The sequence below is a fragment of the Pleurodeles waltl genome, chromosome 7 (genome assembly GCF_031143425.1).
Source record: "Pleurodeles waltl isolate 20211129_DDA chromosome 7, aPleWal1.hap1.20221129, whole genome shotgun sequence".
Taxonomy (NCBI): Eukaryota; Metazoa; Chordata; class Amphibia; order Caudata; family Salamandridae; genus Pleurodeles; species Pleurodeles waltl.
In genome coordinates, this window is record NC_090446.1 from 459204095 (window position 1) to 459223398 (window position 19304).

Here is a 19304-nt window from a genome sequence, read left to right on the forward strand (position 1 = left end):
AGGGGAGGAGTAAGCACAACTCTTGCCAGTGGGGAGGCCCTTCATGGCTGACAGGATCCATTGGGCAGCTCTCATTAGGAAAGCTACAGAGGAAAAACGACTGGAGGTACTTGTGTCCTCGGGGGAGGTGGGTACACTGAGCCAGTGTGGCCGGGAAGGGGGCAGTGCCGCCTAGCCTCGCGAGGGGGCAGAGCTCCAGGTTGTGTAGGCCAGAGGTTCCCGACCGTGGACCCGCAGGGGTCCGTGACACATTCCCAGAGGGGCCACAGGTCTACAGCACCTACCTAAGCATTCTGCAGAACAGCTGCACCTCTTCTTGTTTTGAGGCTGAACAGCGTTTGTGCAGCTCAGGGCCTGGGGCTGCCAGGAAGGCATTTCTCCAGCTGTGGCTTCTTGAAAGAAACACAAGTGTTTTCATATTTGATCTGTGCATCAGTATTAAAAGCACTGCAAAGTTCGTTGGGTATTCAACAGTTTTCGGGCAACAATAAAAGTGCCAATATAACTCTGCTGATTAATGTACCTGCTGTAGAGATATGGGAGTTTTGTCTGGTGACAGTTTTGACTCATCTAAGGTAGCGCAGATGGTTAATATGCCTGTCGCAAAGAATGTATATCGTGCATATCATAGAACCATATTTCTTGTGCATAGTTCAGTGGGCTACTGCTTTTGTCACAGCAATTCTTTTAGTACTGTGCAATTCATAAGTTAAAATCGTAATCTAGCACAATGAGCTATGAACTGTACTCAAAGAGCTGCATGCAAACTGCATGGTACAAGTCAGAAAGATATATTTTTTCCCAGTAATTCGTTATCCTGATAACGAAAGGGTTTTTTAGGGTAGAATTAAATTCTTATAATTAGAGTCAATGCTAACCACTGTGTTATGTTCTGAATATTGAGTTTGTGCATCTCCAAATTAAGCACTCCAAAAAAAGAAATGCCTACCAGTATGGTTGACATCCTTTATGTAACGTTTTCTATACACTAATCTACACAAGTAAGATTCATTGTCTCTGTATGTGTGTGTGTGTGTGATGTAAAATGCTCCAAACCCTATGCTGGTAAGAGAGGCACTATAAAACAAATGACATGCATGTGAAAGAGGGGCTATGGAGAGTAATAGTGAGGGAATCCTTGAAGAGCTCCAACAAATATTGCTGTATCCTGGTGCACAGTAAACTCATCATTTACTATGCTTTAAAAGCTAATACAATTGAATATATAATGGTAAATGTGTTGTAGAATGCACCATTCATTCCCACATTTTCTTAGGGGGTCTCCCCCCAAGCCCCGCTTTGTAGTGGTCAGGCTTGATCGCTGTACTCGCTATGTACCCTAGGGGGGCTGGTCTGACAAAATTTGCCAGGGATGCTTTGGGTTCCCAGTCCAGCCTGGCAAGAGCCTCATACTGCTAAATAGACAACTTTATGCATGCATGCCAATAAACCCGATTCAGGTTGTCTCCTACCTGAGATGAACTTTGCTTCAGTAGACGTGCCTGGGGGAAATACATTCTCCTAAATATTTTATTTTAAATCTCCCACTTTCCTCTTCTAAAATGTTGGCATGTATGTGTATGCATTTACGTGAAAAAGCTTCCTCAAATCTTATGTGCCTAGAAATAAATACAGAAATCGCTTGTGCTTGGAAAATGTAGAACCTGGCCTGAGGATTCAACTTTCCGAAACCAAACCAAACATTGAATAGTTAGTCGCCAAGATGGAGCACCAACTTTCTCATAATGTTTTTTTGATTTCTGAATATATTTTCTATATAGAATATTAAAATCTTTAGTATTTGTTTGGTGTGTACTTGTTTGTGTATTTTTTGCGAATTACTGTTATAACGTTTGAAATTTAAATCATACAATTCCTTGAGGGTCCCCGGCTTTCAGAAGAGATTCAGTGGGGGTCCTCAGGAGTCAACAGGTTGGGAACCACTGGTAGGCGATGCAAAGGGGTGTAGGGCCTTGCCGTTCGATTTGTCCATGGCTGAGCAGCGGGTCCATGACACACCCATTGCTGTTGGGAAGGTGTGAGAGGTAGGGGCCTGTATTCTGACATAATACGAGACATGCCTACAGCAGAAGGCAGCACAGGCGGGCCTTAACCCACAGGACCGGCAAGTACTCATTTTCATAAGCAGCCACCAGAAGGTAATACTCAAGGGGAGTATAAGCATCTTGGAGACTGAGGGAACATTGGAGTTGGGAGAGAGCCTCGACAGGTTTGGACAAATGGAAGGTGCTGGGGGCAGGTTGGGGGAGAACGCAAAAGCCAAGTTTTACCCTCTCTTTGACCCCTATGGCGCTTTGGGGTGGTATCACATAGAGACTATGCTTGCTTTGGTTTGTTGGAGAGCAAACTTATACGGAGGTGGTGCAATGAGTGGAGCCTCTGGACCAGATGGGTACGTCGCTAGTTATATGGCGGGAGGAGAGGGGATACCATACCCAACAGGGAGACTTTTGTGCAGCTCGCTTACACAGCACTGAAGCTAGAGACCAGGTTTAATGGGCCGGCTTTGGGATGACGTAGGACCATCGTTTGGAACAGGGGGGTAGGGGGCGGCTTACTGAGCCCTCTTTCCAGAAGATGACCAGGGCAATGGATTTGAAATGTTTGGATGAGTTTGGCGATGGGGCGTGTTAGGGATGGCAAAGTGCCTGGAACAAGCGTGATGGTGAGCGAGTGGTTTGGCAATACTTTGATGGATTATAGTGATGATGAAGTGGAAGAGGGTTAGATTATAGATGAAGTTTGTGGCAATGAGATGAATTGGTGAGTAGCGCCTAGTAAATGGTTTCACAGATGTGCCAGTACTAACCAAAAGGGAGAAGTTGGTATTTTGTAGAGCCTTAGATCTAAGAAAACTGATAAGGAGCCAACATCTTCAAGGGAGGAGAGTCAGCCGGGGACATGATGGCAGGCTTCAGCAGGAGCCTCTATCCTAACACCAGATAAGGCTGATAAAGGTGTTTTGGATATGTTGAAAAGGTCTGTGGGTGTCAGATGTGATGGAAAGGAAAGGGCAGTATGTCCAGTGCTAAGGTACAGCAATGAGGGAGGCTGCACAGTCAGGGTCAACATCTAAGGCGGAGGCCTTCAAGGGAGCAGCTAGGCAAAGCGAAGAATGCACTGCAGGAGGTTGGTTCCAATAGAAAAGACGGGGAGAAGAAGAAAGAAAGCAAGGAATTAAAGGTTAAAAAAGTGCCCTAAATGTGCATTTTCAGGCGCACCTGACGGCAACCACCAAGGAGCACATTTGGAAAGGAGAATTTGTGAAAATGTTCAAGTTGTTATGTAGAGGTGAGAGAAAAGAAGGGTCTAAGGAAGAGGAATGGGAGCTAGCTCGGACGAACAGAGTCCCAATTACCACTGAAAATTGTGCAGTAGCATTTTTAATTTATGCTAACCTTTACTGACAGAAACGCTGTGTGGCTTTCTTTAAGTATATCGATGTAGCTCTCAAAACATAACTCAATTTTGGATGGTGGGTGTGGGTGCATTATGGGCCCGTTTGCAGAAGATGTGAAAGGGATATGGGCTCAATTAAACAATGAGCTGTTCCTACAGACAATGGGTTCCGAAAGGCAGGGTCCTACAACATACATGACAAGCACGTGGCCTCTGGTTTATAAACCATTTCAGCAGCGTCCCAATATGGAAGGGGTGGGTAGCTATGGCAGAGGGCAGGCAGGACAGTCTGTGGTTTGCTGGGCCTTTAACAAGGAGGGTCTGCAATAGGGAGCACTGCCTCTCCCAGCATGACTGCAAAGTGTAGGGAAAAACACCCAGTGCTGCAGTGTGACCAGCAACCAGTTGGTGCAGGGAGTACAAAGCAGTAATTGTCAGGGGCTGGATGACCGAGGAAGAGGGAGAGGCACCAGGAGCAGGATGACAGAGGAAGAGGGAGGAGAATGTCAGAGGAAGAGGGAGAGGCACCAGCAGTATGGGCAAAGGCTCATATACCAGTTAGAGTAGAACATTTCAGGAACTGGGTGGGGGTTTTGGGGAGCACAAGGGAAAACTTGTTCCTGATTCATGGTTTTGAGTTTGGTTTTAGACTGAGTTATGAATGGCCCAGAGTGAGACGGCAGGGTGAGAATTTGCAATCAATAACGGGATATCAAGTAATGGTTCAAGCAAAATTGATGAAAAAGGTGGCTGAGGGTTGTATGGCAAGGCTATTTTCAGAATTGTCATTGGAAATGCTTATGATTTCACCTACTGGTGTGGTCCCCAAGAAGAAGCCAAGTGAGTATCTGTTAATTCAGCATCTGTCGTGGCCAGAAGGACAATCAATAAATCATTTTATTTCAGAGTCCCTGAGCTCAGTGAGGTATGCAACAGTGGATGATGCAGTGGCAGTGATGAGAAAGTTACGATTGGACACTTTAAATCTGAATTGTGAGGTGAAGTCAGCCTTTCGGCTCTTACCAGTGCACCCGACTGATTTTGAATTGACAGGCATTGAATTCGGAGGACAGTTCTATATTGATAAGGCTTTGCCCACGTGGTGTTCCATTTCTTATTCTGTTTAAGCCTTTTAGTACTTATCTGCAGGAATTGTTTATTTGTGTCAGTGGTATGAAGTCCAAGACTCATTATTTGAATGACTTCTTGTTTGCCAATCAAGGGAAACTGGATGAGTGCGCGAAGATACTGGGTACACTTAATGACTTGAGGAGGGATGTGCTGGGTGCTTCTGGCCTTGGAGAAGACGGTTGGGCCCAGTACATGTCTCACCTTTTTGGGCATGGAGCTGGATTCCATGAAAATGGCAGTATAGACAGAAAGGTGAAGTTGTTGGAATTGTTGAAGGTGATGATGTCTAAGCAGAACATTCATGTGTTGATAAAAGGGGGGGCGCAATTTTGCTTGCAGGGCTGTGAGGGGGGTGTAGGAAGCTGGCTCTGTATATACTATACCAACATGAGGTAAAGTGTGCACAGAGTCCAAGGGTTCCCCAGAGGTTTGACAGATGCTAAAGTAGATAATACTAATGCTCGCTTTTGTAGTAGTGTGGTTGAGCAGTTAGGCTACTCAGAGGGTAGTGCAAAGCATTTGTTGTATGCACACAGTCCAGAAATGAGTCACACACTCAATGACTAACTCCAGGCCAACTGTTTCATATAGCAAAAAATATATTTTGTTACTTTATTTCTAGAACCAGAAGGTCTTTGTTGTAGGTTAGTACAGTTGTCAATAGGTATCAAGCATATGTATCAAATGTAGTTTGGTTTTTGCAGATAAAGCAGCTTACAAGCAACACTTCTTTTTCAACAGTTGAGAGTAACATTTTTCATAGGAGTCAATAGAGTCCTGGGTGGAGAGAGTAGAGTTAGCACTGTTAACAGGTAAGTACACGACTTACGATTCCAGCCTTTGGGGGTAATGATGTCCATAGGTCACAGTTTATGCTGACCTTAAAAGTGCACCACCAGCAGCACGGGCCAGCTGGGTGCAGAGGTCAAAATTGGTGTCAGTAGAAAGAAGATTGCCGGTAAGTAACCACGGTTCCAGGTCACAGGCCTGGGGAGTTTAGGTCAGCACAGGGGAAGCCAAACACACATCCTCAGTGGCGGCCTGGAGCAAATACAGAGCTGGAAGTTCAGTGCTTTTCAATGAGGTGAATCCAGGGGGGATCACAAAAGATGCTGCATGCTGGGTCCAAGGTAGGGGAGGCGCCCACTGGACATTGCTGGACTATCGGTCAGATTCCCCAAGGCCGCAGGGGTCTCATTGGGTGTTGGGTATCTTCATCGGATCTAGTGAGGCTCAGGGCGATCCTCAGGATTCAGGCTGGCTTTGAGATTGGAATCACCTGGTGACCTTGTCTGGACCAGTGGGTCACCTGGACTCGGCCCGTGTGTGTGGGGTGTAGAGTGGGCAGGGCTCGCGAATATGGGGCGGTTCTGGAGGTTTCCTCTGGACAGGGCCGCTGTCCTCTGGAGTTCTTTGTCCTCTGCTGGGTAGGCAGTCCTCAGGTGGTTTGTAGTGGTCGCTGGTCCTGCGGGATGTGTCACCTTCTTGGAGCACAGGTCTTTGACCTGCAGACAGGCCGGTAGGGCTGGGGACCAAGTCAGTTGACGTCTGAAGAGTTCACTGCTGGGGTCGGCTTGGCAGCCCTTCTTTTTTCTCGAGGTCACCAGGAATCTTGTGAGTAAGGTTCAGGGGTGCCCCTAAATACCAGGTTTAGGGGTGTAACAGGGATCGGAGAGCAGTGGCCAATGGCTACTGTGCCAAGGGTAGCTACACCCTTCTTGTGCCCATTCCCTTTGGGGAGGGAGGCACATTCCAATCCCTATTGGTCCCTCTCCTCCAAAAACAAGATGGAGGATTCTGCAAGGAGGGGGGTGGGGTCACTTCAGCTCTGGACACCTTAGGGGTGGTCCCAAGTGCCGTGGTCACTCCTCCTTGTTGTACCTAATTTTCCCATCGCACCTGTTGCCAAAATTGAGGCTTAGTCCAGGGGGACAGGCATTTCCACTACCAAGAGTGTCCTGGGGCACTGTAACAGGAGGTCTGAGTCTTTCAGACTCACGGCCAAGTGTTACAGTTCCTGCTTGGGGGGGGGGGGGGGTATGAAGCACCTCCTCCCAGAGCAGGCTTTGTTTCTGACGCCAGAGAGCACAAAGGCTCTCACCCCATGGGGTCAGAAACATATCTGTTAGTGGCAGGCTGGCACAGACTGGTCAGACCTGCACTTAAGGGTTGGGTAAAATATCTCTAAGATGCCCTCTGTGTGAATTTTACAGTAAATACAACACTAGCATCCCTGTGGGTTTATTGTGCTGAGACATTTGATATCAAACTTCCCAGTCTTCAGTGAAGCCATCATGCAGTTCTGGAGTTCGTAATGACAAACTCCCAGTGCAAGTACTTAATATAGCTGTAGTTTGTGGGCACGGCACCCTGGAAGGGGTGCCATGTCGACTTTACCTTTTTCTCCCCACCAGCACACACAATCTGCAATGGCAGTGGGCATGTATTAGGTGAAGGGTTCCTTAGGGTGGCACAATACATGCTGCAGCCTTAGTGGCTCTCCTGGCCACAGAACCCTTGGTACCACTGGTATCTTTTAAAAGGGACTTAGCTGTGTGCCAATTGTGGAAACAATGGTACAGTTCAGGCAAAGAACACTGGTGCTGGGCTCTGGTTAGCAGGATCCCAGCACACACACAGTCAAGTTAGCATCAATACCAGGCAAACGGTGGGGAGGGGGGTAACCACACTAAAAGGGCCTCTTTCCTACAAGGGGGTTGTGCCTTTTGCAGGCAGCTGGGATTGTCTTTGTTGGGCACTTTGTTGGCCCATCACAGGGCGAGGTTGATGCAGGTGTGAAGGCCGACTTGAGATTTTGGCAGACTTTTTTGAAAGACCTTATTGGACTGCCCATGCCAGGATTGGGAGATGAGGCCAAATTGTCCATTCACATTTTTTCTGATGCTGCTGGTGCGGCAGGCTTTGGTAATGACTGGCAAGAACGATGGTGAGTAGAAGGTTGGCCAGATGAGTTGAAAGATGGGGCTCATATTATTGCCTTTTTTTCGTTTTTTGCTTTGGTGGTGGTTGTGGTTCTATAGGGAGGGCACTTTGCGAACAGAAAGGTGTTTTTCCAATGTGGGTAATATCTCGTGATCATTATGGTGAACAGACAGTGAGAAATTTAAATGTTCTTCAGCTGTTGAGGGGTTTTGTGTCAGAGTGTCTGATATACAACATTGTGTTTAAGGCCCAATATATTCATGGAGTTGACATTTCCACATTACACATCTCAAGACTTCTCCTTATTCACCTTTTTCAAATGGTTTGGTACAGTGCATGAATAGATTTTTAAAAGAAGGTGTGCAGACAGCTCTATTTACTGGCTTTGAGGTTTGGAGCTTTCTGAAAGAAAAAGCCTGGTTATAACTTGTAACGCCAAACAGAACAACTGCTGTTTCGCTATTCATGCGGCTGTGCAAGAGATTCCCAAGATCATCAGTTTGTACAGATTGGGTGAGAGAGATAAGCAAAAATAAATTGCCCATTTGTCATTTCTCACTAGGTGTAGCCTCTAGAGTTGAAGAAGTACAGAGTCACGCGAAAGATAGTTTTGATAGGAAACACTGTGTCAAGGAGGTTCCACTGAATGTGGGTGAGTTTTAAATAAAGAAACCCATAAAGATATTGGAAAGATTAATCAAAATATTGTGAGCCTGCACACATTGAAAGGTTGTCCAGGGGCTCTGCAATAATCAATGGCAGAGGTTGGTGGAGCAAAAGGAATTTAGTAAAGGTGTCTCCTGAACAAGCTGTCAAGATTCAAGCTATTATAGACTAAAAAGGGCGTAATTCCTAAATTGACAGCTCTTGGTGGGTTAAGTTGCATTTGCCTTCAACCTCCAACACTTTCAGATAAAAACTTATCATTAGATGGTGTTGTGTTGTTGTTATGATGATGTCTTTAATGATGTCATTAGATGCAGAAAATAACTCAATTTTGGTAATGATGCTAACTGTTACACATATCATACCAATTTATTTTCTGGTACAAACAAATCTTCTGGTATCAACAGATCTTCTCACAATGCTGCTCTTCCTTCAAGATTTAACGATTACTTGGCTTATTCTGTGGTTTTGTTTTCCTAAAAAGGGGAAGGTGATGTACTATATGTGTACTGAATTATAAAGTTATTATATCATTCATTCGTACCAGGTGGAAGTTACTTTGTGTTTTATTGGTTTGTATTTTGAATAGTTCAGCCGAGCACAAGCTGTCATGCTTCGGTACTTGGTACTGTTTGTATGGAGTTCCAGACCTTGATATAGTTCTATGAGGGATGGTTGTTCTCACAACCCTGAGACGGCAGTCCACACTGGAGGCAGGCTGGATGTGGCCTCATTTCCTCCACTGTATGATGAAAAAGCAGTCATAAAATTACCATTTGAGTGCGGACCTTGCATAAACCGAGCTCGCCAATGCCTAAAGCAGCCCTGTTTTGAGGGGGTGGGCAGGCTAGAGCTGCTGCACCATGATCCGAGGTTCTCTCTCACACTCTTCTGCCTTCACAGCGCGCCACACCAGTGCCACATGGCATGACCCAAGAATGATGGACAAATGTGCTAGGAGACTCTGGAGCATCTCAGCGCCTCATGTGTCGTGTGACGCCTGGCTTGACGCTCCTGGGGTGAGCAGCCACGAGGGAGAGCTCCTGCCCGGGACCTCCGTTCACAGCCCATCCTGACTGCACTGCCCAAGGCACCGGCAGCACCTCCTGTCAGGAGAGGCTCGGAGGGCGGGAGCCCAGGTTTTTGGAGGTCACCCGCCCGAAAAACTGGGCTCGGAGCGAGACGACCAAGCCGAAATCGCACCGCCTGACCCTGAGACGGCAGTCGCGCTGCATTAAGCGGACTCTACCCCCGGACGGACTCACGCCAGCCAGGCGCCTGACGAGGGGGGGAGACTGCTACTTAAGCTGGGTTGACTCCTGTGCCGCGGGGAGTGTTGGACGGGGACGGAGGTGGTGGAGGCCTAGAGCCGCCTGTCCCTTAACTGGTGGCCGCACCGGGCTCCAGAGAATCGGCGTGGGCCTGGCCTGATCGGCGAGGGGCGGACTGGGGTGACCTAAGCCCGAGGCACATACCAGGACCACCTTGCTGACATTGGGGGCCCCGCACGACCGCGGGGGTCCCTGAGGAGCAGTCAGGCTGCAGGAGAGCGAGGGGAGTGCATCCTGCGGCCTGGTGGGTAGTGGGGCCCCTGAGAGGCACACCCTCCCTCCAAAGTAGCCGAGGGGCGAGCCCTGTGGGCTGGAGGACTCTGGGGGCCAGCCTGCGGCCCTGGAGGAGACCGAGGCTGGAATAGACGCCAGATCGAGCCGAGAGACTCTTGCTGCTTTGTCTGACAAACGGGGCAAAGAGGTGAGCTGCGCAACTATAACCAGTAACTCTAGAAGTGGTGTGCAGCGACATTGACCCAGAATTGCGGCCCCCACTCACACACAGAATGGGCAAGACTGGGAAGAAGAAGGACGCGATGAGCGGAGCAGATGTGCGACGGGCCTGCGCTGCATCCCCCCCCCCCTGCTGAGACGCTGCGAGTTGGTGAAGACGGGGACCTGCCTGGGGGACCCTCGTTGGGAGATATCATGCAGGCCATCACATTCTCCAGGGAGAACCTTGAGACAAAGATTGACTCACTGGCGATTGACCTAGGTCTGCTCCGGGAGGACCAGCACCACCTTACGGAGAGAGTGACGACGATGGAGCGGATCCTGGGTGCCCTCAGTCACGGGCTGACAGCTGCTGAGGTTGTAATTACTAAGTTGGAGAAGCAAACAGAGATCCTCATGGCCGGAGCTGAAGATGCGGAAAACAGATCCAGAAGAAACAATATTTGCATAATAGACCTCCCCGAACAAATCGGCCAGCGCAACCTCCCAGAATTCTTGTGTTGGATCTCTGAAACTGTTGCGCCAGAGGGCCTTTCACACTTTTTCACCCTTGAAAGGGCGCATAGGGTCTCCGTGCGGGCTCCCCCTCCGGGCGCTGCGCCGCGACCAGTGATAGCCTGCCTACTGCATTACAGAGACCGGGACCACATACTGGCCCAGGCCAGAAAGGCTGGAGAAATAAGGATTGAGAATTCCCTGATCCGTATCTTTCCTGATTTCTCTAGAGAGGTGCAGAGACAAAGGGCAACGTACTCCGAAATTAAGAAGCGCCTCTGACAACTGAATATCTCTTACGCAATGCTGTTCCCTCCCACGCTGAGTGGCGGATGGCCGGGGAGCGCGGTTTTTCCGCACACCACAGGAGCTGAGAGACTGCTTGGAGGAACGGGGGGGTGCCCGTGAACCTAGACCCCGCAGCAGACACTGAGGTGCGAGAGAAAACAGGCGGAGAACCGTGGCGCCCACGCAGGAGGAAGCACAGGCGGAGAGGAACCGAGCCACAGCGGCGGTGGCCTCCTTCAGCCAGGGAAATGGCAGCCCACGCTTGGCTGACACGACGAGGGGAACCGGAGGATCAGACTGGGAGACGGAGTCTGCAGGCTCGGCTGTAACAAGCCTGGAACTACCGGTAGTGACACCAGGAACCTCGGACTGCATTATTTGATGGCCAGCCCTGGCAATTGGCATTCTAACTTTCATACTGTCTCCAGACTCTCGGCCCACGCGAATCACGAAGCATGCAGCAAGACAAAGAGACTAACCCCGGGCCACGGGCTTGATTCCTCGGTTGGCTTGAGCGGTCTCTTCCGCCTGCCCACCCAGAACTGACTTATGTTCGAAACAGTTTGGATGGGGAACTGTTTTACCTCCTGTCCTGGGGAAGGGGAGTTGAGGGAGTTTTGGTTGTTTATAGAGGGAAATGTTATCAGTTTTACCTGTAGTGGGACAATGGCAACGAGAAGTGCTGGTCTGGGTCAACAGGTCGGGTGGCAGTTGCGCGAGGGGTGGTGGTAAGAGGGCTTCTGCAATGGGTGATCTGCAGGGATATAAGGTGATCTCCTGGAATATAAGAGGGATCCATAATATGACCAAGCGGTACAAGGTATATTCCTATTTAAGTAGAAGAGGGGCACATATAGCAATGTTACAGGAGACCCACTTGACGGTTAACAAGGACGCAGCACTGCACAGGAGGTGGAGGGGTCAATTATTTGACACCACTTACTCAGCATGCGCAAGGGGCACCTTGATATGGTTCAGGGAAGGGGTCCCGTTCCAGGCTACTAACACACTAACGGACCCTGGCAGGCGCTATGTGGTGACCACCGACCGCCTGGACAGACGAGACATAACGCTGATCAACGTATATGCTCCTAACATAGAACAGGGCGCATTCCTTAACCCAATATCAACCATGCTGGCGCCTCACATGCTGCACTCGGCGTTGATCGGGAGAGACTTTAACTGCGTAGCTAACCCTAGCTTAGATAGGTCCCACCCACCGCTGCAGGAATCCCCAATTAATGCGCTTGCTAAAAAAAAATCACTGAGTGGCAGGCAGAGTGGCATTTGGTAGATATATGGAGAACTCTTAACCCTATGGCCAGAGAATATTCTCATTACTCCGCTGCCCACGATCTCCATGTGCGGTTCAACACCTTCCTGAGCACCAAAGAGGTGCACACGCAGGCGTGGGGAATGGAGTAACTGGGGAAAGCCATTTCTGATCATAACCCGATCCTACTGCACTTGTCATGGACACGAGTCGCCACGTGCATACTTACTTGGAGGCTTAAGCCTGACTTGCTGACCGACCCCGCTTTCCAAGAACAGATTAGGGAACATATAACCCACTACTTCGAGGACAATTAATCCACCGCCCCTTCACCACTGACACTCTGGGAAGCATTCAAGGTGGTGGTGCGTGGTCGTTGCATGGCGGCTTCCATTGGGATTGGAGAGTCCTTACTGCAGGATATCGTTGTAGCAGAAAAAAAACTTAGATCACTGGAGAAACTCTCACTGGATTACCCGGAGAGGCGAGGGGAGGAGTGCGCAGCTAGGGAAAAAGTAGCGGAGCATACCGAAACGCTAAGTTGCTTCGACTATAAACAGTACATCGCAAGGGCCCACTCTGAAAGGGATAAGTCAGGGGCACTAATGGCATGGTTGGCCAACCCCGCCAAAAGAGGAACTCCCATAGTGGAGATCACTACCCCACTGGATGAAAAGCTTTATCACCAAGCCTACAAACTCGTACTTCCGCGACTATTACACTGCCCTTTACACCAGTTCGTGCCATGGGATGAGAGCGGAGCTGCAGGATTTCTTATTGGCGCTGCCGCCCCGGGCTCTGACGAGGAGGCGCGTGGAATCCTGGGTGGGGCCATCGAGCTGTCGGAGATCGGGACTGTCATAGCGGGACTAGCTCACAGGAAAACTCCTGGCACGGATGGACTGCCCATCGAGTTCTATGCAACTTACGCACGGACACTCTCCCCCAAGTTGGCGAAGTTGTATAACGAGGCATATGTGACCGGTCCCCTACCGGCCTCAACGGGTGAAGCCTTAATCGTACCATTGCTCAAACCGGGCAAGCCTCCTGACGATAGCAGGGCTTATAGGCCCCTCTCCATGCTTAACTCGGACTATAAAATATTGAGTCGGGTGCTAGCAACGAGATTGCTGTCCTACATGACACAGCTGGTTCACCCGGACCAAGCGGGGTTCATCCCTATTAGGGGCACTGCCCAGAACGTACGCCGGCTACTATCTCTTATGGAGTCAGCAGCCTCTTCGGAGCCGGGGTCCGCATTCCTTGCCATAGATATAGAGAAGGCCTTTGATAGCCTGGAGTGGGATTACCTATACACGGTCCTCGCACACATGGGCCTCGGGGAAGGCTTAATTAAATGGACAAAGCTGCTCTATGCAGACCCCAAGGCTAGGGTTAGAACGGACACACTCATTTCGGCACAGTACTTGGTTTGCAGGGGCACCAGACAAGGGTGTCCGCTATCTCCATTGCTATTTGCTCTGGCGATGGAGCTGCTGGCTGCTCAGGACGGCCACCTAGTACCAAGGCCTGACCAGGCGCGACCAGCGACACGTGATCTACTCTTATTCTTACGACACACTGGCCCGGAAAGGGAGGGGGCACAGGCCCTGCTGGCATGCTTCGGACAGTTATCGGGATTGCGGGTCAATTGGCAAAAATCATTTCTATTTCCGATGGTGGCGGGGGCTGCGCCGCCGGCAGAACTGAGCGGAGTGACATGGGAGCCGTGTTGTATCACATACCTTGTGGTGCGAATGTATCACTCCAAGCCAGATATTCTACATGGCAAATCGGAAGGGCGACTGGGGCTCTGAGGTCGAGCTTCAGTTTTTGGGGATTGCTCCCGCTCTCGGTGTCCGGACAGGTTGCCCTCCTCAAGATGGTGGCGCTGCCCCGACTGCTGTACTATTTTGCGGCACTACCACTCTGGGTGCCGCGTGCCCTGTTTAGAGAACTGGACACGGCGATCACTGCGTTCATATGGGGGATGGGGAGGGGCTGACGCAGAGTGGTGAAGAGACCCCGCGCGGAAGGCGGCTGACGGTGCCTGATTTTGAAGCCTATTATCTCGCTGCACAGCTGCAATGGCTAGCGCAATGGGTGGGGGATGCCGGCACTGGAGAGAACGCCGAGGGCCTGGTGGTTCCCCCGCTGCTGACCTGGCAGGAATCCTTTTTAATGCAGCGGGGGAGGACCGGCTTTGCCTGCCGAGGCTGCCGTTATCCATAGGTGCTGGAGGCAATGCCTCCGGAGGGCGGGACTGAACACGCCGTACTCGCCTGACATTCCATTATCTTGGCTTCACTGGCTACCTGGAGGGGGGGTGGGGAGTGGAGGAGTCTACTCACGTGGATTAAGGCAGGTGTTACGAGGGGACTTGTGTTGAGAGGGGAATTTGCTACCCTTTGAGGATTTTCGGCAAGAGCATGATCTTCCGCAGGGTCATTTCCTACTACACCAGTCTCTCACGCAATCCATCGGGTGGCACTGGGGGACGAGAGCTGTTGAACCCCCCCCCCAGTATGGCCTCAGCACTTATTTACTAACTACAGGATGCACACACAAAGCAGTTACCAGACTCTACAGGGTGGTTAGGGCAGTGGAGGGGACTCCCCTGATCGGTCTGAAGCAGAAGTGGGAGTGTGACCTGGGGACTCAGATACCAGATGTGGACTGGGAGCGCATCCTGTAAAGAACGCCCAAGGTATCCAGTAACGCTAGGTTTCAGCTCATATAGTTTTATGTGCTCCACAGGGCTTACCTTACCCCACTTAGATTACGAGATCACTTCGTACAAGAAGCGGAATGCCCCCGGTGCAGCACAGAGGCAGCGGATTTTCTCCAAATGCTGTGGTCCTGCCTCCGGCTGGAATTTTACTGGGACACATTGATTGCGGAGGTGGCAAACATTGAGATTGAGATTGCACGCACACTTGCTAGGTGCCTACTACATTGGGTCCCTCACACACCCAAGAACAAGGCTACTAGTAGATTCCAAGGCCTTGCATTTATCTTAGCCAAGAGAGAGCTGACCAGGAACTGGAAGAGCCCGGGGGGCCTACAGCTCAGAGACTGGCGAAGGGAACTTAAGAAATGGGCAGATAGTGAGGGAACGGCACTGCACACGGAACTAAGGAGGGGATCGGGGTCCCCCGAGATGAAGGAGGCTTGGGATCAGATTATCATAGCAACTGCAGAGGGAGCAATTGGACCAGGGCGGGGACGGCCCCACACAGGCCAACGCACCTGAAGATTGATACCCTCACAGAGGTCAAATTGCATTGCACCCAACACAGACAGAGCAAAGCGACTAGGATACTTCACACGACCAACACAACCATGCACGACCAGGCATGATACATCGCCATTACAGGATGCAAGCTGAGGGGTGAGGGAGGGGTAGCAATACATAGGCCGAGTAATAGGCACTCTCAATAAATTAGCACAGTTTTAGTTATCAGACGCATCTCGATCTCGTCACCACTCCTCGAACATGCATCTACTCACCTGGCGAGTGCAACAGACCAGCCCAACCTTAAAACTGATAGAAGGGATAGCAATACCGACAGTATCTACAGTGGTAAATGGAAATTATTATTGAACAATGATGCTAATAGCTGCTGTGTTTTCAGCTCTGTAAAGAAATGATCTGCTGCTAATAATCCTGTTATGCATTATGAAGCACCATGGCCTATTTTGCTTACTGTTTTCTATATCTGCCTTTTCTTTCTTTTCCTTAATAAAATCTGTCTACAAAAAAAAAAAGTGTCGTATGACGCCTGGGTCCAGACTTGCTGTTTTGTTGTGACAAAACAAATTACTCTGTACCTGATGTGTCAGGCAGTCAAACTGGACAGTCACACTCATCTCCCTGCAAGCAGTCTGCATCAGCAAGCACAAAGAAAGTGTCACGGCTCTTTAGAGCAAATGACATGCTCAGCTACTTATTTTACACAAAGAACGGACCCCACAACTGTAATAACTAGTATAATGATCAAAACAGTTCTGATAAAATCACATGATCCTGAGGCCTTGACTGAAGAGCAGAATCGTCTGTGGCCCTCTTAGACCAGAAATGGCACATATAGGCTCCTTGGTTTAGTCCTGACAAGATGCAATCAGGACAAAGAAAAAAAATCACTGCAAAACAGAATATGTGAGCTGAGCTGAAAGATTCTGGCTGCAGCTCACAGTAAAAAAACATTGTATACTCCAGGGTGGTGTAACAAAAGGCCGATGAGAATCCCCAGTCACCTTTAGCTGCCACTGTTCCTCTCACACCGCTCAAGCCACCATTCTTATGATATGCCAATAGCCCAGCACCTCAGTCAGACCAGCTCCTGGTTCTAATACTGGCCTTTATCTATTGTGCTAATTCTTTCGATTCTCTCCCAGCCAAGATGCTCTTCCTCTGCTCCCACCTGTACCTGCCAGGTCACCTCCTGTGACTCTGTCTGCTTTTTACCTTACTCTTTTTCTCCCAGAAGGACTTGGGAAGGAGCGACACAGGAAGATGCGTCTTTATCACTCGGGGAGATGGGGTTTCCTCCAGGGTCTTAGTCCCTACAGAAGAGAAACATCAGGTGTAAATGAAACACAATGAACTGAATTTAGTGTCATAATTAGTGCATCACCCAAGATATTGCACCATCATCCACAGTATCCTGAGGCCAACACTTCTGTACCACCTCCCACAGAGTTTTCCAACTCTACCACCCACAGCTAGTGCTCTACTCTAATCCCTGAAGTCCCCTCACACCAAGTACCCCTCCACAATTATCTATAGTTCCATCAGAGTACTCCCACGCCATGTGCTAGTGCTCGCCTGGAGCCAGCTTTTGAACACTACTGGCCTCAGATCCCCACAGCGTGCACTCATACATCATATCATTAAGGCCTAAACTGCACGCTCGTTCTCACAATTCAATTTAACCCTCTTACACTTCATCATGCACTACATCTCATTCTGCACCGTCCCCAGAGCTCTGTCATAGCCAGGACTCCATCACTCCCTTCATCTCCGCAGCAGTCAGCACTCATACACCGTTTCTGACAGCCTGTGCTCCAGTACCATTACACCCATCACTTCACCTTTCACCCAGAGCTCCCACACTTTCCCTTGATTTTTCTGTGTCACTCACCCGGAGCCAGCACATTGGGTGCCCAGAACTCCAGCATGGGCACTTTGTTGTAGATGAAGTCCCGCCCACATTGCTCATCATTCCCGGCATGCAGAATCATGTCCACAATCTCGCTCATCCAGGTTGTGCCTGCAATACAAGGACAAGTTATTTCACATCCACCCTTTGCTAGTCACCGATTCCTACCACTTATTTGTTATTTGGCAGTGTTTCTTGGCCCCCTGGTAGCCAATCACTGGCGTGGCATGGAGCATGATTGTCTTCTGCCCCCTTTATAACTGTACTGTGGGAAACAAAAAATGGACATAAAGGCCAAAAAAAAGAAGGAACTGAGATGCGGTCCTGACTAATTACCAGTGAATTAGATTTAATCAAGCACTCCTCCCATCACCAAGGGCGGCCCCTCAGCTAAGGCGGGGAAGCGTCCCCCCACTGGATAGTGGGGAAGGGAAAAATAAAATGATAATAACACAACATTATCATTTTATTTTTAATGGGAGAAGGGGCTGGGTTGGGCTAGCGGGAGGGGGCCAGAGGAGGGGAATATGCACTATGAAGTGTGCATGTCTGTTTGGCCGGCCGTATTGGGCTGGCCAAACAGACACACGCACTTTGCATGTTATAAACCCAGCTGTATTGCACAGCCGAGTGGAGAACATGCCCAGGCTCTCACTCCCTGTCTGAGCGGCAAAGCGGGTTGCTCAGACCAATCAAGACGCTGGTGTTGCTGGTGACAGCAGCATCGTGATTGCCTGGGAACAGGAAGAAGACGGGGACAGAGGGGAGACAAACATCTCCCCCAAAGGTTAGCTTTTTTTTTTTTTTTTTCTTTTTACCCCATCCCGAAACCCCACCCCGCCACCCTCGTTGAGTGGCAGCAGCTACTACCCATCACCTTTTTGTTTTTCTCAATACAATGTCCTAAGTGCGACATGTATGACCAGACAAGAGCCCTTACTCAGTGTGCAATGTGAACCAATCTGCATTGTACTAAGGCGTTCCAATAAGCTGAAACTACCTATGGTAGCTCGTTTCATGTTCAGAGGGATCCTGGGCCCAGTGGTTCTGGCTGGACTGCCCCTGTTGGAGAAGGACAAGGCCTCATTTACAGGAGGAATGATTTTTTCTGGAGTGGCACAGTGATTAACGTGGTGCAGTTTAGATTCACAGAAGGATTGGGAACCCAAGAATGAAATCTAATGATTGAAATGTTGCAAAAAGATGACCCATATACGTTTCTTTTATGGATCTTTTGATTGGGTCGACAGATCAAAGCTATGGCATTTTTTTATGCAGATGGCCCTACCCGATACTCAACTTTTCACGTACCCTACATAGTGGGGTAATACAAAACAATGGCCCCTATACATATGAATGCAACCAATATTACCAACCAAATGGTCATTTATTCTAAGCAATGATCAAGAAAATGTTTCTACATAAAAGCATTGTATAATGCCGTAGTGGGTGAGAGTGGAATATGTTTGGCGCTCTTTCATTGGTGATACACACATGACAATGATGATGATCCAGTTATCTCCTTAGGGATCAAAACTTTGACTCAGATCGTGAACCCTTACTTATATTGTTGATTAGTCAAGAACAGGCGGTGCTATTCTTACTTTTAGATACACACTTTTGATTACAATTGTCACATGTGTGCATCACCGATGAGAGACCACCAAGCACATTTTTCAGTCATACCCACTGAGCTGCTATAAAATGCTTTTATAAAGATTTTTTTTTTTTATTATTGTTTGGTCTAGGGGCTTTTGTTTTGTATTACAGTGTTTACCTAAGGTCCCGAATGACTCTAGCGTTCCCTTCTTATGTAGAAACCTACTTAGTGGGGTGATGGCATCTAGGAGGTACAGCTCAGATGAGCACTGTACTGCATCTTTCACTCTAGCCAGAGGGCTTCATCAAGGCTGTGTTCTTGTCCCCATTTTATTAATTTTGTATATTAAAGGTTTGAGCCATTTGTTGATTGCCGGAGGCAAGGACCAGGCAAATGTGGGATCCATGTTCGTTACACCATTACTTTATGCAGATGATGCAGTTTTAATTGCTCGTACCCCTAACAGCTTGAAGAGCTACAACTCTGTCAAGTTTACAGACAACCTGGACCTCGAGGCCAATATCTCTAAAACCCATTATATG

General features: G+C 49.1%; 1 protein-coding gene across 1 annotated transcript in view; it reads right to left on the bottom strand.

Annotated features, from left to right (window-relative positions):
- LOC138304187 (sulfotransferase 1B1-like) overlaps nucleotides 1-19304 on the bottom strand; it is a 341978-nt gene that overhangs the window by 148229 nt on the left and 174445 nt on the right. The window contains exons 3-4 of the mRNA XM_069244035.1: nucleotides 17145-17273; nucleotides 16469-16566 (exon numbers count right to left, since the gene is read on the bottom strand). Of these exons, the coding sequence (XP_069100136.1) occupies nucleotides 16469-16566; nucleotides 17145-17273 (227 nt within the window). The remainder of the gene's footprint in view (nucleotides 1-16468; nucleotides 16567-17144; nucleotides 17274-19304) is intronic.